The 24,120-nt window shown below is 48.6% G+C and overlaps 1 protein-coding gene across 1 annotated transcript in view; it reads right to left on the reverse strand.

Annotated features, from left to right (window-relative positions):
• The window catches only part of TEX14 (testis expressed 14, intercellular bridge forming factor), a 1,009,455-nt gene that overhangs the window by 56,349 nt on the left and 928,986 nt on the right, over window positions 1–24,120 (reverse strand). The window contains exon 16 of the mRNA XM_069221587.1: window positions 7,136–7,257. Within this exon, the coding sequence (XP_069077688.1) occupies window positions 7,136–7,257 (122 nt within the window). The remainder of the gene's footprint in view (window positions 1–7,135; window positions 7,258–24,120) is intronic.

Below are 24,120 nucleotides of genomic sequence, written 5' to 3' on the forward strand. Positions count from 1 at the left end.
CTCACTCAGCACATGCACACTGTCTCACAGCTTGTGTGTGCTGGTAGGGAGAAAATGACTAAGTCGACATGGCACATCCGTCAGAGTGCCAGGCCCACCTCACACTGCCTGTGGCATGGATAAGTCACCCCTCGAGCAGGCCTTATAGCCCTAAGGCAGGGTGCACTATACCACAAGTGAGGGCATATGTGCATGAGCACTATGCCCCTACAGTGTCTAAGCAAAAACTTAGACATTGCAAGTGCAGGGTAGCCATAAAGAGTATATGGTATGGGAGTTTGTCAAACACAAACTCCACAGTTCCATAATGGCTACACTGAAATCTGGGACGTTTGGTATCAAACTTCTCAGCACAATAAATGCACACTGATGTCAGTGTGGTATTTATTGTAAAATGCACCCAGAGGGCACCTTAGAGATGCCCCCTGAATACCAGTCCGACTCCTAGTGCTAGGCTGACCAGTTTCTGCCAGCCTGCCACAACCTGACGAGTTTCTGGCCACATGGGGAGAGTGCCTTTGTCACTCTGTGGCCAGGAACAAAGCATGTACTGGGTGGAGGTGCTTCTCACCTCCCCCTGCAGGAACTGTAACACCTGGCGGTGAGCCTCAAAGGCTCATGCCTTTTGTTACAGCACCCCAGGGCATCCCACCTAGTGGAGATGCCGGCCCCTCTGGCCACTGCCCCCACTTTTGGCGGCAAGGCTGGAGGAGATAATGAGAAAAACAAGGAGGAGTCACCCACCTGCCAGGACTGCCCCTAAGGTGCCCTGAGCTGAGGTGACCCCTGCCTTTAGAAATTCTCCATTGTGAGATTGGAGGACACCCCCAATAGGATTAGGGATGTGCCCCCCTTCCCTCAGGGAGGATGCACAAAGAGGGTGTAGCCACCCTCCTGGACAGTAGCCATTGGCTACTGCCCTCCTGACCTAAATACACCCTTAAATCTGGTATTTAGGGGTGACCCAGAACCCAGGAAATTAGATTCCTGCAACCTACACAAAGAAGAAGGACTGCTTACCTGAAAGCCCTGCAGAGACGACGGAGATGACAACTGACTTGGCCCCCAGCCCTATCGGCCTGTCTCCAGACTGAAAGAACCTGCACAGCGACGCATCCGACAGTGTCCAGCGACCTCTGAGGACTCAGAGAACTGCCCTGAACCCGAAGGACGAAGAAACTCCTGAGAACAACAGCACTGTTCAACAACAGTAACATCTTTGCAACAAAGAAGCAACTTTTAAAGAACTCACTCTTCCCGCCAGAAGCGTGGGACTTCACACTCTGCACCCGACGCCCCCGGCTCGACTCCAAAGAACCAACAGTGCAGAGAAGACTCCCAGGCAACTGCGACCTCGTGAGTAACCTGAGATGACCCCCCTGCACCACAACAACGACGCCTGCAGAGAGGATCCAGAGGCTCCCCCTGACCGCGACTGCCTGGTAACAAGAACCCGACGTCTGGACAAAGCACTGTTCCCTCAGCCCCCAGGACCGGAAGGAACCAAACTCCAGTGCAGGAGTGACCATCAGGCGACCCTCTGCCTAGCCTAGTTGGTGGCTGGCCCGAGAAGCCTCCCTGTGCCCTGCCTGCATTGCCTAAGTGACCCCCAGGTCGCTCCATTGCTTTCTATAGCAAACCTGACGCCAACTTTGCACACTGTACCTGGCCACCCCTGTGCCGCTGAGGGTGTGTTTTGTGTGCCTGTTTGTGTCCCCCCCAGTGCTCTACAAACCCCCACTGGTCTGCTCCCCGAGGACGCGGGTACTTACCTGCCAGCAGACTGGAACCGGAGCACCCCTGTTCTCCATAGGCGCCTATGTGTTTAGGGCCCTCCTTTGACCTCTGCACCTGACCGGCCCTGTGTTGCTGGTGCAGTGACTTTGGGGTTGCCTTGAACCCCCAATGGTGGGCTGCCTATGCCCAGGAGATTGAGCTTGTAAGTGCTTTACTTACCTCAGAAACTTAACCATACTTACCTCCCCCAGGAACTGTTGATTTTTGCAGTGTCAACTTTTAAAATAGCTTATTGCCATTTTAACCTATACTGTGTGTACTTCTGCTTTAATTCAAAGTTCCTTACTTACCTGTGTGGAGTACCTTGCATTTCATGTATTTACTTCAAATCTTGAATCTTGTGGTTCTAATATAAATTATGAAAATATATTTTTCTATGTAAAAACTATTGGCCTGGAGTTAAGACTTTGAGTGTGTGTTCCTCATTTATTGCCTGTGTGTACAACAAATGCTTAACACTACCCTCTGAGAAGCCTACTGCTCGACCACACTACCACAAAATATAGCATTAGAATTATCTAATTTTGCCACTATCAACCTCTAAGGGGAACCCTTGGACTCTGTGCACACTATCTCTCACTTTGAGATAGTATATACAGAGCCAACTTCCTAAAGCAATGCTAAGTATGAGATGCTTATCTGGGCGAAGGAACAAACATATGAATCCATATGAATCATCGAAGGGCCCATATTGTGATTATAAGTGAAGGGGGGAGTTTATTTAGGCTGTGACAATCATTTGATTTTCCGATAAGAGAATAGTTATTTCTTTAATAAAAGGTGTAGGGTCACATAGAGTTAGTATAGGGCTTGTACGGTGATGCGGTCCAAAACAGGAAATGAGGGTACGTTGTAAATTCTTGTTTTTTTCTCCTTCCTTGCCAACCATGGGTAAACTAACACCATCACCTTGCTCATTACAAATCTTTTCGCTGTCCCCTAGAAGTTCTGGCAGGGTTGGGATTGGAGCTCCTGCTCATTTTTTGCCTCCTTGTCTTCATTGTAAGCTTCAATCCTTTATCATTTGGCACACTGAATTGTGGTCAAATCAGAAATATTCCTCCAGTATGTACCAAATAATCACAATTTTTCCTCACTAAGGGCCAGATGTAGGTAGGTTTCATTTTGCGAGTTGCAAATTGCGAGTACCAGCGACTTCCAATTTGCAACTCGCAAAATCAAACGCAGAAAGGTGTCTCAGACACCTTCTGCGACTCGCTATGGGGTCGCAAAGACCCACCTCATGAATATTAATGAGGTGGGTCGCAGTTTGCGACCCCATAGCGAGTTTAGGCACTCACAGGGATGGTGGCCTGCTGGAGACAGCAGACCACCATGTCTGTGACTGCTTTTAAATAAAGCAGTTTTTTTTTTTTCATTTTGCAGCCTGTTTTCCTTAAAGGAAAACAAGCTGCAAAAAGAAAAAATACCGAAACCATTTAGTTTTGGTTTTTTCAGAGTAGGCAGTGGTCCATAGGACCACTGCCTGCTCTGAAAAATACTTTTTTTGTGGCATTCACAAAGGGGAAGGGGTCCCATGGGGACCCCTTCCCTTTTGCGAATGAGTTACCATCCACTTCAAGTGGATGGTAACTGCGAGTTGGTTTGCGACCGCTTTCGCGGTCACAAAGCAACTCAACATCGCGATGCGGTCGCAAATAGGAAGGGAACACCCCTTCCTATTTGCAAGTCGGAATCACATTTTGCGAGTCGGTACCGACTCGCAAAATGTGACTCTGCATCGCGTAAGGCCTTTTGCGCCTCGCAAACTGCGTTTTTCGCCGTTTGCGAGGTGCAAAAGGCTTCCTACATCTGGCCCTTAATTCCTATTACGGTTCCCTCGTCGGCTTGTAGACTAGGGTGTAATTGGGTCGGTGGCCTTTTCATTTTTTTTTTTTTTACTTAGTTCCACACACTCTCCATAGAAGCCCCAAACCATGAGACTTTCTGCCTGCAGTTACAAAGATCCTACCCCTTGGCAGACAGATCACCCTTCTGGACGCCCTAAACTCACTTGGCTCTCCAAGGAAGTAGGACGCCTTGTTGAAACCCCCTCCACCTCGAACGGAGGTGAATGCGGGGATGGTGGACTTAGACTGAAGGTTATCCCAGTGATAGAGCCTCTGAACCGCCTAGAGTTCTGTCATTTAACATCCTAACTTTGGGAGACGGTAACCCCACTGTGTTTCCAGTAAAACAGTTTTCCACTGACTTTCCTGTATGTGTGAGTTTGTGTGCTAGACCAGCTTTTGCAGCTCACTGACAGTGAAACAAATCACGGAACCAGAAAAAAAGAAGAAAAAAAAGGTTACAAATTAGAACAAGATGCACTCAGTACTTATCTCCAACAGTGATCATCGCCACCACCCACAAACCAGAGGAAAAAATTAATACCCAGATGTTTGGACTTCAATAGGGTTCAATGGAAGGTCCAGAAGTTTCAGATGCAATCCAGCAAACCCAATGATCCAGCAGGGTTTCAGGTTCCTTGATTCCTTTTCCACTGATGTGAGCCTATTCCCCCTGGACTTATCTGACCTTAACCTGTCATGCCCCACCCCTCCGAAACACTGTGGAAGGCCCCAAGACCGATACTGATAGGCAAAAGACTTAGGGCAGAAGGCAGGCCCCCTGAGGACTCCATAGGGTTGAAAACAAAGGCAATGGCGCAAAGCAGTGTTGCCCCGGGCTTACTGCAGATCCTTCAAATGAGGATTTTATAAAAAAGGCCAGCGTGAAGGCCCAATCTGTGATCCATGCCAATTTGCCCAGCAATAAAACAACGCCAAGAATCGCTGGGTTGGGCTTTACAGTTGCAGCTGTGGCTTGATGGCACTTACTACTTGCGGACGCTTCCTACATGTCACTGTCAAAGGTTTGTGGGCGGGCACGATCAGGGAGGTGAAAAATCCACCTCGAAAAAAAGAGCACTGGCAGAAAAAAGGAACTTCTGTCAGCAAGCATAGATGTAACTTATATGAGGTTCTGTACAACCCTTACAGAGGGGAACAACCTTGGTGCAGAGCCCCACAGCGCCACTTACTGGAAAGCAAAGGTACGAATAAAACGTTGTGGATCCAGTTTGAGGTCTGAGGCAGTATTCTCAAGGTGAGGTATCTGCAGTTAGAAATATGCATCAGAAGGGAAATTTAGGGATAACATAGAAGCAGGTTTTGAGGCCTGTAAAAAAGTTTATTTTTACAGGTCTGTCAGCAAACATGAGAGCTTGCAGTCTGCAGGGGATCAGCCTCTGGTGGAGGCCTTTGTCATGCTTTTCTGGGTCACAAAGTAGGTGGCAAAATATAGCACTTGAGTCCATATGTGAGATTTAAGTTTACACATTATAGGTGTAGTTTTTAAACCATAGACAATAGCCTTGCAGTACAATTTCAATCAATCAATCAAACAAATTTAAAGAGCGCGCTAATCACTGTGAGGGTCTCAAGGCGCTAGTGGGGGGCGGAAGGGGGGTTACTGTTCGAACAGCCATGTCTTGAGGTTTTTTCTGAAGAGTAGGAGGTCTTTGGTTTTGCGGAGGTTGGTGTGGAGGGAGTTCCAGGTAGTGGGGGCGAGGTAGGAGAAGGCCCTGCCTCCTGTGGTTGTTCTATGGATGCGGGGGGACTGTAGCTAGTGCAAGGTCGGCTGATCGGATGTTGCGGGTGGGAGTGTGGAAGTTCACTCTTTCGTTGAGGTAGGTTTGATATGCCAAATGGGATTTTAAACCATTATAAACCTTGTTTTAGGGGTCAGAGTACATACACTGTGCAGTGGCTAGCAGTGTCCCAGTATTAGAGTTCAAAACTATCAGCAGATAGATCCAAAAAATTAAACACTGGGGGAGACCACCGAAAAAGAGGTCACTTTGCAAAAATGTGCAGGACTGGCTGTGTTTACAGTAATCACCAAGCACAAGGACGACATGCACCCTCTACTCCATGACACGGTCTCAAGCCTCACATCAACAGCTCTGCACCAGTTTTTACCAACTGCTTTCCCTGGTTGGTGCTGGTCCCAGTGCACCAACCCCAAAGCCACCTCAGCTCTCATGTGTCAAAAGTCAACACCCCGCCCAGGTTCAACATTCTCTCATGTGTCACAAGTCAACACCCAACCCAGGTTCAGCATTCCAAGTCACAGCTGGGGCAAAATCTCAGAAGCAAACTGGTGCACTGCTTTCAGCAAAGATCAACCTAGCCCCACAGACAACCTTGACAAGGACATCAACAACTTCAATAGTGGGATCAAGGACTGTGCGGACTTCCTTGTACCCATCAAACCCAACAAGCACAGTAGAACAAACAAACAGGCCTCCTAGTACCAGCGGTGGCCACCGCCAATGTCAAGTGAGGTGGTGGAGGGGGGACCTACAAGACTGCATTCAGACGCTATCTACAGCAAATGAGAGACACCAAGAAAAAAGCACTAGTTGACCGCATTGAAGTAAGCTGCAATGAGATTTTCTCGATCGTTGAGGATTTCACCTCATCCTGAGCCCCTGTCAACAACATTGCTGCCTGCCAACAACCTATCCCACTACTTGCACAATAAAATTTCAAAAAACATCTACCGCAACTTCACATGCCACCCCAACCCAAAAGAACTCTTTGCTAATCTACCCATCACCAACCAAGACGGCCACCTGGCAGAATGGTTCAACCATCACCAGAAATGATGCACCAGCAATCACGCGCACCATCTACTTAGGGGCCCCAATGGACCCATGCCCCCACCACATCAACAACCTGGGAAGATCACTGATCAGCACCACCAAGACCATCAACACCTCCATCACGTCCACCACTTTTTCGGATGCATGAAAACTTGCAGAATTAAGTGCCATCCTCAAGAAGCCCACAACCGTCTCAAATCAAATGAGTAACTTCTGACCCATTTCACTGCTCCCCTATCCAGCTGAAGTGATTGAGAACGCCCTCAACAGCAACTCACAACCAACCTTGAACTTCACTATCTTCTAGGCAACACTCAATTAGGAATCAGAAAGAATCACACTACCAAAACAGCACTCATTTCAGCCACCGCTGACATTCAAATCATCCTGGACTGAGGAGAAACAGCAATCCTCATCCTGCTCAACCTCTCTATGACCTGCAACACTGTCATCTATAAAACCTTCAACAGAAGACTCCACAAGATTGGCATACAAGGATCTGCTTTAAAATGGATCTGTTCCTTCCTTAAGAGAAGAACCTAAAGGATCAGGCTGCTACCCTTCACATTAGAGACCAAGAGCTTGATATGCAGAGTCCCACAGGGATTCTTCCTCAACCCCACCCTTTTCAACATTTACATGACATTTCTAGCAACATCATCCAATTACAAGACATCACCATCTTCTCCTACGCTGATGACATCCAAGTCATCCTCTCCCTGACAGACCAACTTCACCAACTGCATGACCATGGTAACAGACTGGATGAGAACCAAATGCTTGCAGCTCAACTACAATAAGACAGAAGTACTGGCTTTTGGCAACAAGACCTCCCCATGGGACTCTGTCTGGTAGCTGTCAGAGATAGGACCAACTCATACAAACACAGACCAAGCAAGAAATGTAGGACAACAAGCTCAACATGACGACTCAATTCAATGCCATGTGTCCCTCCTGCTTCTACATCTAATGCATGCTAAGAAAGATCTTCAAATGATTGTTTCCGAACACCAGATGGACCATCAGATAGCACTCATCCCCAGCAAGCTCGTAGTCCATCTTGCTGGGGATGAGTGCTATCTGATGGTCCATCTGGTGCAACACTCTACATCGGAATCTCCCAAAAACTCCTACACAGACTCTAGACCATCCCAAACACCGCTGTAAGAATCATACCTGACCTCCTACACTACACCCACATCACACCACATCTCAAGAACCTTCACTAGTTTTCCATTCACAAGAGCAGCCAAGCGCCTGGATACCTTCTTGGGTGATTAGTGCGCTATACAATTCCGTATAACATAATGAGTGTTCACAAACAAAGTATGTAAGTACAGCAAAGTGTATTTTGCATGCAGGATGCACGTCCATGTAAATGAGTTTGAAACAGCTGGTTTACAACTAGAGAGTATCACTACCCAGAGCATGCACCTATGAGCACCCTACTTATGCACTTGATAAAATAGTACTGAATAGTCTTCATGCCTTATTACCTATTGGGATCAAGGGGTGGCGGCTCTCAGGAAAGTTCAACAGAGGTCAAAACATTACATAACACAAAGGGCCTGATTACGACTCTGGCGGTCGGACTGAGCCAACGGCCAAAGCCCAGGGAGGAGGCTGTCGTCATAATGGTGGCATCTTCCCTCAGGCTGCTGGCAAGGGGGACCTGCACTGCCCATGTCATGGGCATGGGCAGTGCAGGGGCCCCATGTGGCCCCTTTGTGGCCCCCAGCACTGGCTTTCTGCCAGCCTTTTCATGACGGGGACCCTGCCATGAAAAAGATGACAGAAAGAGGACTCGTGATCAGCACGGCGGCGCTGAACTCAACGCCTCTGTGACTGACCATGACTCCGACTGCCATCACCCAGTTGGGAACCATGTTCCTGGCAGTGGCTGATTTCCAACCGCCAGGGTCGTAATCTGGTGGTCAGATTGCCAGGTGTGCAGCGGTCCGACCGCCACCGCAAGTCTGGCGGTCTTATGCCTGACAGTTTCGTAATCAGGCCTAAAGACCAGTAGAGAAGGGGCCAGGAATACACCACAGCACCTCAACTATTTATTTGTCTACTGGAAAGTGCACTTCCTGCACGCCACTCCATACACTGCCATTTTACTATGTCTGGACAAAGCTGCAATTTAAGCAGTGAGGAATACACACCATGAAAAGCCATATTGTACCACCCTTCCGCTTATGGCTTCTGGCACAAGCGGCATGACACACTATTGCAGTTTCTCAGAAATGCTCAACAGTGCAGATGTTGGAACTTGCAGTAACACAGCAAGAGCAGGGGTGTTCTCTTGTGGGGCAGTGGGCAATTACAATGTACTTCCATTGCAGTTCATGTGGTAAATGTTTGACAGGAGGACTCAGGGCAATCAAAGGCTACTGGGCTCCAATTAGAACAACTGAAACTCTTTTAATCCTTGTATCTAGACAACACCTGACTACTGGATGCAAAATGTGCGCTAAGCACACCGCTTTATCATTTAGCTCTTAGGGTAGTGAGGCAAAGAAGTCTCAGACTTATGGGCGGATTACGACTTTGGTGGAGAGAATGCCAGCCAGGAAGCGGTGGCGGTCAGGAGAACACCGCCAAGCCGGCAGCATCCTGCCTGTCGCATTACAACATTCTCCAGGGCTGGCTGTGTGTCGGCAGTGCAGTCAAGGTGAAGGCATCCTTCGGCTCTAGCAGAGAGAGCCTGAAGCCAATGCCGGCTACATTCCTGTGCCTCCAGCAAGTCAGGTGCACTGTTTCCACACACTCATCATGCATGGAAAACAGTGTGTGCACCGAAATTGCAGGCCTAGGGGTGAACAACATTGGCCCGGCCACAATCCACATGGGCTTATTCGCCCTGGGGCCCTTTGTTGTGGCCCTTTATCTTCCTTTTTCTGATGCCTTTACCTGAAGGCATCCCAAAGGCAAGCCCATCTGCACCTGTTCACGCTCCAGCTGGAGTCAAGGCTTGCAACCTTGATTTATTAAGACTTAATTCTCCTACTGTTGTAATTTAATTTTCTCCTGCAATCCCTTACATTCTCCCTCAACCTGAGTACAGTCTAAAAACACAATGGTAAGCTCTTTAGATCCCTCAAGCACCGTTCCCACTTTCTATTTCTCCCACCTCCTACACAACTGCTGGGAGCTTGCATCGTGACACCTCACAGCCTCTCCTGCTATCTTGTCAAGGTACAGTCATTATCAAAACATTCCTTTCAAATAACTGACCTAATCCTAGAGGCTCACTCTGGTATATAAAAGTGTGTTTAGCCCCTTATAATTGCTAGCAGTTCCACTGTCTTACAAGACTGAGGGAGTCATTCTGACCCCGGCGGTCTTAGACCGCCAGGGTCGGCGGGAGCACCGCCGACAGGCCGGCGGTGCCCCGCAGGGCATTCTGACCGCGGCGGTAAAGCCGCGGTCAGACCGGCAACACTGGCGGTCTCCCGCCAGTGTCCCGCCGCCCTATTGAATCCTCCAAGGCGGCGCAGCTAGCTGCGCCGCCGAGGGGATTCCGACCCCCCCTACCGCCATCCAGTTCCCGGCGGTCCGCCCGCCGGGAACCGGATGGCGGTAGGGGGGGTCGCGGGGCCCCTGGGGGCCCCTGCAGTGCCCATGCCACTGGCATGGGCACTGCAGGGGCCCCCGTAAGAGGGCCCCTACAAGTATTTCACTGTCTGCTTGGCAGACAGTGAAATACGCGACGGGTGCAACAGCACTCGTCGCACCTTCCCACTCCGCCGGCTCGATTACGAGCCGGCATCCTCGTGGGAAGGGAGTTTTTCCCTGGGCTGGCGGGCGGTCTTTTGGCGACTGCCCGCCAGCCCAGGGAAAAACTTAGAATACCCTCCGCGGTCTTTCGACCGCGGAGCGGTATTTCGGAGGGGGAAGTCTGGCGGGCGGCCTCCGCCGCCCGCCAGACTTAGAATGACCCCCTGTATATCTTGCCCACCACCACAAATTGTGGGTTGTGAATTTAGGATCACCAGAACCTAGTATGTAAAGCCTGCTCTAATCCTTTGAGGATTTTGACCTCTTTTAGTTAGTTTCTACCCCAAATCAGTCACATTTTGGATCCTACAATCTCTTCCCCTGATACACGTTTAATGTTCCATCTTACTCTTAGCCTAGATGGGATATTATGAAGTCCCATTTGCCACTGTAATCTCCACTACCCTTCCACCTAAAAACATGGCCCACCTTCTAGAAATAGCCTTTCCATGAGTTAGAACAAAATCAATACTGAAGCCTTCTCAGCTGCCATCAACTCTGCCAACCCATCCAGGTTTAATTTGCTAGACTCAGATGTTGCCAATTTTGGCTCCTGCATTTCTTTCACACTTGACTTTCTAGCTCCCCAGAAAGCTACCTGTGGCCACCTAAGGTATTTCACCTAATGTATTTCAATTCACATTCCATTGTAAGGTCCTTGAAAGAAAATGGTGTGCTGATTATGGAAGGGCAGCTCATTATCAGTATGTATCATCAGTGTGTCATCCAACTTGTGAAAGTAGCAGGATGGATGCAAAAGAATGCACTTAAATTGAACTCTGGTAAGACAGAAGTGGCTATTATTAGAGCACCTTCTACCATGCCCAACATATTGGTCCCCTGTTCTTGCTTACCCACACCAAATGTGTAAAATTAAGTAAGAGTTCTTTTTGGCAAAAATGTCTCTATTTTCTTCACTTATCACCTATGCTGGCACAAAATGCTTTTTCAATCACTGGAAGCTCAAAAAATATATCCCACGTCTCCCCCTGGGCTCCAAGAATTGGCTGTTCAAGTCTTCATTCTTCCTTGTCTTGGTTACAGCAACTCATTACATCTAGGCCTTCCAAAATATGTTCTATGTTGCTGCGGCCCATCTCTTTCTGGGCTTCCAACACAATGTTTCTGAAACTCATCACCAGAAAGGTTTACACTGGCTCCCTGTTACATTTACTGTTCTCTTCAAGACCTTGTGCCTTGTTCAGAGAGCTTCTCACAGGTCACCTCTAAATACAGGGACTGACTCTTCCCTATACTACACTGCATTTTCAATCTAATCACTCTCTCTTCAGGAACTCCATAAAGATCCATTTCTTATCAGTGGCCTTTTGACTGCCTCTTGCACTAAGCTACCAGACTTGGCTTTTTCTAGTCCCAGGTCACCCTTCATGTAACAGTGCAATTTACAAATTTAAGTTCACCCATTAATTCATGTATTAAGAATGTTGGTGTGCAGTAGAAATCCAGAACAAAGTAAACCACACATGAACACCTAATATATTAATATGCAGCCAGTGCTTTTACTTTTATGAAGAAAAGGACTTAGGCGGTCATTATGAACACGGCGGTAAACACCGCTGACTGCCGTGGCCACGATGAACAGAATCCCACCATATAATGGACCAAAAATCTGATTCCGACAAAAATCACCAGTCCAACAGTCTCCGCCAGGACCTTGTCGGCGGAAATGCTGGACCTCCCACCCTGCCACCGCCGAGCACACCCACACCCCGCCCTCCAAATAATGATGCACAAATCACCTTGGCGGTCAGTGGAAGCCGAACGACCATTGGCAGTGCAGACCGCCACGGGCGGCAAGTGGACCCAACAGTAAGAAGTGTACACATTGGATAAGTTAGAAACCCACACACCTGACACACATCCACAACACCATAAAACACTCACAGACACACCCCACAATCCTTTGCAACGAAAGTAGGCCAACGAAGACAGAGATCACCAGAAGCAGACACCGAACGCCACAATCCACAATACTTACACCCAACCACAGAAGAGCACCCTCACGAGAACCACACCAGACACCATTCACGACACTCATCATGGCACCCCCCCAAACACCCACGCTTCACAGAAAGGGAGCTAAGGACCATGGTGGATGAGATCCTGAAGGGTGAGCCACAACTATTCAGGGCTCAGGTGCAGCACACACCCATCACCAGGAAGATGGAGCTATGGCAGACGATTGTCAACAGGATCAATGCAGTGGGACACCATTCACACACCAGGGACGACATCTGCAAGAGATGGAACGACCTGTGGGGGAAGGTCAGGGCCATGGCATCCAGGCACCACATTGCAGTCCAGAAGACTGGGGGAGGACCTCCACCAACACCACTCGACTACACTGACTCGGAGGAAAAAGTACTTCCCATCCTGTGCCCTGAGGGCCTCACTGGACTCACTGGAGGAATGTACTCGGGTAAGTCGTCTACATTTACCCCATATGCATCACACCTGGAATGCATGCACTACCCCAACCCTCCAACACCCACCAGGACCACTACCCAACCCATCCCACAGGCACTGAATCCACTACCCTTGCATGCCCACAAACCCAATAACAGGCCCACATCCCTCTCCCTGTGCACAGCCACCCACCCCTGCAAGGAAACAAAATGACCTATAACACCCACAATGCACCTCCACATCCTAAGATAAAAGCAATATTAACCCCACTAAAGCATCCTGCATGGCCTCAAAGTGTGTAAGCTGCACAAACCACCCCAGGCGCAAGCACCCCATCCAACCATGTAAATGTAACAGACATATCCATTTCCCCCAACAGGCACCACCACCCATGCCACCCTGACGGACTTGACAAGGAGTGCCAGTGCCCCTCAGGGAGACAGAGGCATCTCACAGGACACTGGGGATGGAACCCTGGACACTGATGAGCAGGCTGGCCCCTCACACAGTCCTGGACTGTCACCATCCAGCAGCCCCAGCCAGGATACCACTGACACCCCTACCACCCAGCCAAGAACATCAGCCCAGGGCAACCGTCCCCACACCTGTGTATCCAGGCCACAGACTGGTGGAACACAGGTACAGAGGCCACAGTCACCCCCTACCAACAGGCAGGAAGACGATGGCCCCAGTACAAGTGGTACCGCCATGCCTGTGCAGGGGACACAGGCACAGGGGGCTAGGCCCAGTGGGAGGGCATCACTGGCCACAGGATGGATGCTGCAGCCCAGGACATGATCTCTGAGGCCCTGGGAGCCTACCACCATACCCAGGACAGATTGGCCCCAATAGTATCCACCCTGGAGCAGAGTCAGAGGCTGCAGCAAGCACACCACCAAGAAGCCATGGAGCAGTGGAAACTGCACAATGGCCAGCATAGCAGGTGCGCTGCTGCAGCTTGTGCAAACACAGCCTGAGGCCCACACAGAACAGGAAGCCTCCACTACAGCACAGGAGACAGACCGGACAACAAGGGCATCAGCAGCAACTTCACATGTACTACCCTCAGAGGAAACACAGGGGACATCCATCTCATCCCCTACGGGTCAACAACAGGCGCCCAAACTCACCCTCAGGCCAAGATATGGGACAGGCACACCTGCCAAGAACAAGGCTCCCTCTAAGAAGTGACTCTGCAAAAAAGTGTCCACAAACTATCCCACCCAATCAACCACCAAACAGTGCTACCAATAATTATAAACTCATGTAAGCATGGATGGACCTACCAATACTGACAACAATGCTCCCACCATGTTGCCATTTTGGATAACCACCATTGACCCACTGCCATCACTATAATTTGCACGATTTTATCCCTTCACCAAATAAAACACATATCACACCTGTTACAATGTCCCCTGTCATTATGTGTGAACAAAGTGAAGTATGGATGCAACTGGTTGATAACTCCTTTATTTGTACCTGCCTAGCATGAAATGCACCACTCGCCTTACATGTTGTTGTGCCTAAATATGTTTATAAAATATTCACTAAGTTTATACTGTCCTATGCAGACCTGGACACAGTGGCAATTAGTAGATTCCAACCCCCACCAGATGAAAAGACACACTGACAGTATGATGCACAGACACCAATCTCATCCAATTATCCCACATAGTTACTGGAAGTAGAGTTGTATCAGTTATGTCCTGGAATTTACATCTTCTGCTTCCTCATCATCACCATCACTCTCGTCCCCTCTCTGAGGAAGCTGGTCTGGAGAAACAGCACCCTCCTCCTCCAAGAGGGGGATAGAATTTCTCACAGCCACGTCGTGCAGCATGCAGCAGGCCACCACTATCCCACACACCTTTTCAGGCCCATAGGCCAGGGAACCGCCAGAGATATGTAGACAATTAAATCTAGCCTTCAGGAGACATATTGTGCGCTCTATCACCCTCCTAGTATGTCCATGGGCCTCATTGTAATTCCTCTCTGCATCTGTCCCAGGATTCCTCACTGGTGTCATGAGCCAACGCAAATTGGGATAGCCAGAATCACCTAGAGAAAGGTTAACAACACCACTTAAAATGACAAGCCTCAGAGGCAGACAGTCTGTCTGTCTGCAAGGTGGCAATAAGTGACAGAAACACCTACCTATGATCCACCCTCTGTCCTCTTGTAGTTGTTCCATCTTCTGTGGCACACTACTGTCCCTCAGCACAAATGAATCATGGACTGAGCCAGGGAACATGGCATTCACATGTGTGATGTATTGGTCTGCAGTACACACCAATTGAATGTTCATGGAGTGAAAGTTCTTCTGGTTTCTGTACACCTGTTCACGTGCAAGCAGGTACTCCACTGAGTGTACTGCTGTGTCCTGCCTCTGGTCATGGAAGTGGCATGTGTTGCAGGGGAAAGGGCCCAGGCCTTCACCCAAGAGGAATTGGAGAGGCTCGTGGACGGGGTCCTGCCCCTGTACGCCAAACTCTACCGACAGCCAGAGGTACAAGTGAGTAGGAGGATTGGGGGCCATGGATATGTGTAATGGTTGGTGTTGGCAGCATACATGTGTGCACCTCTGACCCTGGGTGGGCCAGGGTTCCTGACATGCTGCGTGTGTATGTGCTGTACGTCGATTTGTACTGTCCACGCCCATAGTGGACGTATAGCCAGCTGTATATGTTTTGCCAGTGCCTGATCTCTGTTACATTTCTGTGTGTCCCTTTTGGTTAAGCGCCCACCAGAAGAGGGCACTTTGGCATGCCATCGCCAAGGAGGTGCGGACGCTGGGGGTCTACAACCGGCGGAGCACCCACTGCAGGAAGAGTTAATTCCTCGCTGCAAAAATCTGCAAGGCTCAGCTGGGGAAGTCCTCCCAACGGAGAAGGGGTGCCCGTCGGGCACGGACACCCCTTATGCTACGCATCCTGGCAGTGGCGTACCCAGACCTGGATGGGCACTTGAAGGCTGCACAGCAGTCACAAGGGGGTGAGTACACATACCATATTTTTTACCCTTGATGCATGTGTGTGTGTGTGTGCATTCGGGTTTATGCTGCTTAGTTGCAGGGACTCTGACTGATGTCCATCTACATTATGGCCCCCGTGGGGAGTAGGGGTGTTTTGGTCAGGTCTCCTACACGTCGGGTCCTTAAGTTGTTTGGGGAATGGCTGTAGAGCAGGGTTCTGGGCACTAGTCAGGGGCACAGCAATGGGTATAGCAGTAGGTGCTGCATGTTAGAGGGTCTTCTGGGTGGGTGTATGTATGAACCACTATGTTAACTCCATTCAGCTATTTACAAGTGTTTCTGCTTTTTTGTCCCCCCATCCCTGTTGTCTTGTGTTGTCTGTGTACATCAGCATCATATGGCGAGGGAGCTGAGGCACCGGCGAGTGGGGATGCAGCGGCCCACGAATCCTCGGAGGCAGAGTCGTCCGACGCCAAGGGGACCAGTGGGTTGGAGGGCGAGGGGAGTACCATGGGGGAGGCAACTACCACTGGAGGTAGTGACTCCGATATCTCCTCCAATGGGGGCTCCCTGGCGATGGCGGACCCTACTAGGCCCACATCTACTGTGTCATCTTCTGCCACCCCCCATTCCATCACCACCCTCCCATTTGCTACCCACCGAGTTGGGCGCTCACCCAGAAGGGTGGGTGTCTCCTTCGCCCCAGGCACCTCTTCCCCTGCCCCAGTCAGCCCTGCTGCCCTCACGGAGGAGGCTATTGACCTCTCTAGACCCATCTCTGTAGGGCAGACTAACCATCATTAATGCCATCCAGGGGCTAGAATCAGAGATGCAGCAGACCAATGACTATCTGGATGGCATTCACTGTGCCGTGTCTGGCCTACAGAGATAGTTTCAGGCTCTGGCCTCCTCTTTGACTGCAGACAGTGTCCCTGGTCATTCTGTCCCTCCTCCAACCTCCTCTACCCCTTCCAGCACCCCACTCCCTTCACCCATCCAAAGCACACAATCTGACATGCAGGAACTCACTTCAACACACAAGAAGCACACTTCAAATCATAAGCACCCCACCTCCCACCACAAGCATTCACACAGCCAACATACACATGCACACACAGCAACATCCACTTCCCCTAGTGTGCCCACCTCTTCCGCTTCCCTGTCTGTCCACTCTACATACACAACCCCAGGCACTGCACCTTCATTCACTGTTGCTGACACTATTCCTGCAGTCATCACAATAGCACACATCCATACATGCACCCCATACACAACACCTCCACTCACCACAACTACTTTAGTTGACACATGCAGCACACTCACCAGACTTGCAGACACACAAACAACATACATTCACACTGGCAGCCTGTCTTGTCCCACTGTGTCCACCCCCCACTCCAAAAACACTCAAACGCACCAAAACACCCACCCATCACACATCCACCACACCTCAGCATACTGTCCAGTCACCTGCACCCACAACACGCACACCTACACCACTTATGACCACACCCTCTACCTCCACTCCCACGCCTTCCTCCAGGCCCAACCCAATAGCACCAAAGAAACTTTTCCTCTCCCATGATGACCTATTCCAACCCAGTTGCCCACCCCATCTCGTCCCTAAACGTGCACACCTCCTTGCCCTTTCCACTCCTTCCAGGTCCCAGCCCGCCCCTATCCGCCATTCACATTCCCGTGCCCCTTCCCCAGAGAGGAAGAAGCCCCATGCTGAGCCTATTCCATCTGGCTCCACCCGGTCCAAGCACACTCCCCCACCTTCCAAGGCCAAACCCAAACCCCCTCCACCTTCCGAACGCAAATCCAAGCCCACACCGTTGTAAATCCCCACCACCCCCTGCCCCGGTTCCCTGAGGTGCCTGGATGACCCAATGTTGCCCATATGAGGTGGAGTACAGTAGCACTTGTTGGAGTCAGGTTGTGGCCATCGTGGCCCATGGGACTGCTAGCACTATGGACTGGCCATTGGCCTTATTTACAATTCGTTTGCTCAGAGAGCTGAACTAAAAGTTATTGTGTGGCCTGTGTTTTGGCGGCACACTCTGGATCCCTGGTCTCTCGTTTCATTGTTTGTGGGTGTGGGGCACATGTATGTACTTTTGACAGGTTGGATTTGCCTTGTGTCGGGTAAGTCCCTCTTGCTGTTGGGTGTATGGGTTGTGCTGCTGTGAACGGTTGTTGGTGCGTTGCGGGGTGGGTGAGTAGGTGGGTATGTAACTGTGCCCTTTCTTCCCTTGTTTCGTTGGTTGCAGTACTTTCCGTCATCGTCTTCGTCAGGGGTCTCGGCCGTGGAGGCATATGGCAAGGAGAAGAGCTGGTATGACCTGCAGCTCTCTATCCATGTCTGCTTCGGCGTGTTGTGTTAGCCTCTGGTGAGTGTTTCCTTATATTTGGTTAATTTCCGCCTGGCTATGCGTGGCGGTGGTTCCCGCCCCTGAATTGACTGCGGTCTAGTGGTTCATTATTTGATGGGCGGGTTGGGCCTTTCCGTTGGCCTGTGGGCAGGCTCTGCCGTCGTTGTCGGCACTCCTCTGCTGGCGGTGAGTGGTTTGCAGGATGCCTGTGTTTCAGTTGGTTCATTATTTGGCGGGCCGGACCGCTCCTCTGTTGGCGGTTTTTACCGCCGCGGTGTTTACCGCCGTGTTCATAATGAGGGCCTTAATTTATTACATAGGAAATATATGTAGTAAATAAAAATAAATAATGAAAACAAGACATCTTTAGGCCCTTCTGAACCATAAATCTCAGCTAAAGGTCTTTCATCATTAAACAACATATAACCCCTTCCTATGGTGCTTATAACTGAGTTCACAATACAGAACCCTTTCCTTTCATATTAGTCAGCGAGCTCACATGTATACTGCTTCCCAATGATTTCACAGAGGGTTTACAATGCAATACTCCTTCTTACATTGTCTGTCACAAGGTTACACCATGCAAAATCCATTCCTACTATATTTGTCAAGAGTTTTCCCTTAACAGTGTCAGTATCAGTTATGGAACTATTTGCTAGGCAGACTAACACAGCTCCAGACCAATCAAATGTTCATAAAAAAAAAAATCAACTAAGGGGTAGAGCCAAATTCCCTCTCTTTATACTGATTGCTAATGATCTTTTTTGTGGTAATGTGAATTCTAACAACCAGTTAAATCTGTCTACACCCAGACCTAAGTAAGAATCAGATGGCAGTCTACTTTAAACTATGTTCTATGACTCCAGTCTGCTTTAAAATATGTCTGCTTCTAGGGCTTTGAAAAATGAAATGGTGCATTGCTCAAACTATATTCCCAAGTGACTCCCATATTTATGAAGCTGTAACAGATCTGAAACACCCCAGATGTTACATGGGTTGTCAAGGCCTATTCCATCCCAGGAAAAACAAAAACCTGGAGAGGGGAGGGAACATGCCACCGTACGTCCTCCCTAGACTAATTCCATAAACACAAAAGGGTACGGTCACATCCAAAGTACAAAAACTTAATCTCCTATTTAGAGGTATCTGTATTAGCCCTACTTGGGTAAACTAGTAATTCTATCAGGTCATGTGAAAAAATCAACCCTTTTGCGACAAGAAGCCTCACACAGTAATCGTGTCATGCTTCATCCTCGGCAGCCTCTCCCCACCCTGGTAGGACAATGTCAGCAGAGTGGACTCAACCTCCTGTAGGATGGAAAGGAAGGAGGGAATTCCTTAATAAAGATTGACTGGACAAATGGCAGGATCAAGAAGAACTAAAAATGCCTTGTGGTGCCCAGGCCTATCACCTTTAATTTTGGGATCACAGGTATATCTAAAGACCATGTTACGATGGTCGATGAGAAAAATGACTCAAATCATCACCTTAGGCCAACATGTTTTTGCCCCTGTGGTAGCCTAATTGGTCCTGGGCATTCATCAGGCCCAAGGATCCCTAATGGATTAGTCAAATTACCAAAAGCAATACCGAAAAAGGCATCAGGTGACTCCTACCTGGAACTGCATTCACTTATACCGAAATAATTAGGCACAATGTAAATAGATGTGCATTAATATAATTATTAACCAAAGATAAAGCAAGGAAGAACAAAGCATTCATAGCACTCCTGACGAACAATCAGAGAAAATTATTTCTTGGTGCAAAAAGTACATGACACTGTAAAACATGTAACTCTCCACACCTGAAAGAAGTGGGTAAAAATATATGCACAAATCCAATGCACATGCAAAAAAATGCTGATTATTTCTAAGGGTGTATTCCTTACAGTATTAGTTAGAACAATTAGCTCCCTGGTCTGGGAGGGGACAGTGTCCTCTGTAGTCACACACTGTATAATAGGAATTATTGAAATAGCATGTGACAGGGTATGTTTTAAGGTTAAAATGAAAAAACGTTAAAAATTTCGCTCTCCTCCTGGTGCGAAGGTGAATACCTGGGGGGAGGTGGTGGTTTTAGGGGGGATCTATGTAATTCAAAATGAATTATGGGAAAAAGGTTCAATGAGTTAAACACTCCGTTAAGAACTTAGATATCTAGTTGAAAAATATAACTTTCATTGTGAATTTAATCAACGTGGAACAGTGGGATTAAATAATCCATAATCTTACAATAGTAGAAACCTCCCTGTTATGAGGAAGTAACGATAACATGATAACATGTACACGCTGCTGCCAAACAGAGGGTACAGAGGTCTCAAAAGTCTGCCCATATCGTATTTTGAATCATTGGAGGCAGCAGAGACCCTGTTTGTCCAAATGGCACAGATCCACATGTGAACATATAACCCCACAGAAATAGCACGATGTCACAAGGGTTGCCTACACTGCCAGGAGATCATGGGCCTGATTTAGATCTTGGCAGATCTGGTACCGCTGTCCCTTTTTCTGTTGGTTAATCCAGCCCCCTACTATGCAGTCTGCCCACTCAATTTAGATACTGGCGGGTCTACTGACGATAGTCTGTCTGAGTCTCGCTGTCTCTGACAGAATTTTCTACTCGCATCAATCGTGTCATAGGCAAAAGCAGCTGTCGAAGGGAATTCAGCAAATATTTTCACTGGCCCATTTACAATGTGCCTTCCCGTCGACGAAAATGTGGCAGGTATACCTCCACAACTGAGTTGGCCGTTTTGAAGAAATATGAGGTAGAAACTTACCTTTTTTCTTTTTCCCACTTCCCTTTCCGTCATGAACCCGATCTCCAAGTCCTTCCTTTGCTGCTGCTACTAGAACATGAAGCAAATCAACCCCGTCCTCGCCGAAATTGTCAGTTTATATTTGCGTTGGACTTTTAAATTTCTCTCCCAAGCACATTTTTTCTAATGTATGATGCATATGTGTGTGATGTTGTTATTTAAGGAATGTAAAGAAACACACCTGTGGTGGTATTATTATTATTTTTTTACAAATGCTTCCATCATGATAATGGATACTTACACAAAATTTGGCATTTATTCGTAAACTATGAAATTATAAACATATGAATTTTTTTTGAACAATTTAAATTTGATATAACTCAGTAACTGCACTAGACAAGGTAAAACGTTATGCTTATTAAAATAAAAATGAAGGTAAAATCAATGTTAGTTCTACACTTAAATAATTTGTTTAATTATATATGTAACATTTACTTTTTTCTAGTGAATTTTCTGTGTTTTTTAATGAGTTTTTTAAGGTGTAATGCATATGTGTTTATTTTTTCACTTATTAAGTTAAAATAAACACACCTGTGCTAACACTTAAAAATAGAAATGTCAATTTTTTGGTGAAAGTGTTCATTATCATGATGAATGCTTGCAACAAATTTTTAATGTTCATTACATTTTTTTCTAGTGTTTGGACTGTAGGAAAGTACCCTCTTTTTGGCATGGTTATCCCCACGTTTTTCCTGCTGTCAGTATGCTTTCACTGTTTTCACTGGGATCATGCTAACCACGACCCCAGTGATTGTGCTCTCTCCCTCCAAATTTGGTTGCCTAGGACTTTGCACACCCCACAATTGGCATACTGATACCCTCACATAAGTCCCTAGTATATGGTACATAGGTACCCAGGGCATTGGGGTGCCAGGGGTTCCCTCTGGGCTGCAGCATGTATTGTGTCACCCATGAGAGCTCATGCAAAATGTGTCTGCAGGCCTGCCATTGCAGCCTGCGTGAAAAGGTGCATGCACCCTTTCACTACAGGTCACTGCACCAGGTCACTGTAAGTCACCCCTATGGTAGGCACTCCTTACCCAGAGGGTAGGGTGCAGGTACCTGTGTGTAAGGGCAACCCTGCATGAGCAGAGGTGCCCCTACGAACTCCAGTTCCATTACACTGGACTTCGTAAGTGCGGGGAAGCCGTTTTACCTGTCTACTGAACACAGGTCACTCACTACCTGTGTCCAGCTACATCATGCTAACTCCGAACCTGGGCATGTTTGGTATTAAACATGTCGGAATCATACCCCAATACTGTTGCCAGTATTGGTTGTATGATTCCATGCACTCTGGGGGCTCCTTAGAGGACCCCTGTTTATTGCTCCTACCAGTCTTCCAGGGTTTGGCAAGCGGCCGGCGCTGCTGCCACCCTCCAGATATGTTTCTGCCACTTGACCAGCTCAAGCAGGGGAAGGCAGAACAAAGGATTTCCTTTGGGAGAGTGAGGCAACACCCTCTTCCCTTGGAAATAGGTATTACATGGCTTGGTAGAGGTATCCTCCCCAAGCCACTGGTATGATCTGAAGGGCACACTTGGTGCCCTCCTTGATTAAACCGGTTTTCAAGAAACTGAACAAAGGAAAGGGGAGTAACCACTTCCCTGTCTATCCTGTTTACTTCATCTGGTGCCTAGAGCTCCTCAATGTGGTCATTAGGTTCTGCCATCTTGAATCCAAGATGTGCAGCGGCCCCTGGGAACATCTGAGTAGCCATGTCAGGAGGGTGCTGTCACAGACCCCTCCTGATAAGTTGTCACCCTGTTAGGTGGCCATTACCCCTTACTGGGCTATTTAGGGTCTCCTTGTTGGGTGGGTCCTCACATTCCACGTGCAAGATTCCAGAAGGAGTCCTCTCCAACGTTTAGTTCATCTTCTGGCCACTGGAGCCGCAGCTCATTCCAGCAACCTCAACATTTCCCCAGCTGTGCATCCTCTGAGGTCGACAAGACTCCAGCATGCACCAAGAAGTAAGAAGGAATCTCCTTTGGAGTGCAGGAGCCACTCCACTACATCTGCAGGCACCAACTGCGATGACAACCGGCTGCGTGGATCTGCTCTCCTCTGGAACTGCGTGGATCCTGCATCAAAGGTGGTGGTCTTGAGTGGTCCCCTTGGTCCTCTCTTCCAGCTGTCCAACTTGGGAGACGGTAAGCCCTTGCCTCTCCTTGCAGGACAGTAACCCTGTGCACTGTGACTCTGGCAGCTACCAAGGCTTGTTTTCTCCTCCTCCAAGGGATTTTCAGGCTTCGTGTAGTCCCGGCCCCCATCACTTCTTCCTGTCAAGCATAGTCTCCTTTCTGCTGCTCCAGCGACGTGGGGCTCCTCTTCAGGTGTGTTGAGTGTGCTTCATGGTGACTGCTGTGCCTTTTGCCAGTGGGTTGCCTGTTGGGGCTACCTTCTCTTCTTGTGACTCTTCCGATTGCTGAGGATCACCTGGGGCTCCAATCCTTGGGTCGAGTTCCCTGGGCCTTGCTGGTCCTCTTCAGCCTTGCAACTCACCTTCTCCTTCTTCTGCATTTGCCAAGGCTTGTTGGTGGTTCTCCAGCGCCACTGACAAACTGCAATCCGACAGACGACGTGGAACACCATCTGCATCACTTCAGGAACTCCTCTTCATCTCCTGTGCTGCACAGATGGTCTTCTTCGTCCCCCGTCAACCTGGTCCTGCATCCACAGAAGGGTGGGTGGTGGCTCCTGCCACAACTGGACATGCCATCACAAACTGGACTTGGTCCCCTTCCTTTGAAGGTCCTTTTCTGCCAGAATCCACCTTTGGGTTCTTCAAGTCTTGTTTGGATCTTGCACAATCCTCCTGGTCGCTGGGGGTCACTCTGGTACTCGCCTCTTGGGGTTCCTAGTTCCTCCAGCTCCCCTCTAACGATTCCACATCCTTGGGTGGGGGACTGTTTCACGCATTCCACTTTCTTAGTTTATGGTTTGGCCCTCCCTCACGGCCCTTACTATTTTCTATTTCTTTTTCCAATACTTATTGCTTTGTATGCTCTTTACTGATTGCTAATGTGTATAAAATAGTGTGTTTACTTACCTCCAGTTGGGGGACTGCCTATTAGAATTCTAGTATTTGTGTTGCCCTAATAAAGTACCTTTATTTTTTATGTGTGATAGTGCTGTGTGACTATAGTGGTATTCCATAAGTTTTGCATGTCTCTTAGATAAGTCTTGGCTGCTCACTCACAGCTACCTCTAGAGAGCCCTGAATTCCTAGACACTGCCTACACTAATATGGGATACCTGGAGCTGGTATGGGGTGAT

The sequence above is a fragment of the Pleurodeles waltl genome, chromosome 3_1 (genome assembly GCF_031143425.1).
Source record: "Pleurodeles waltl isolate 20211129_DDA chromosome 3_1, aPleWal1.hap1.20221129, whole genome shotgun sequence".
NCBI lineage: Eukaryota > Metazoa > Chordata > Amphibia > Caudata > Salamandridae > Pleurodeles > Pleurodeles waltl.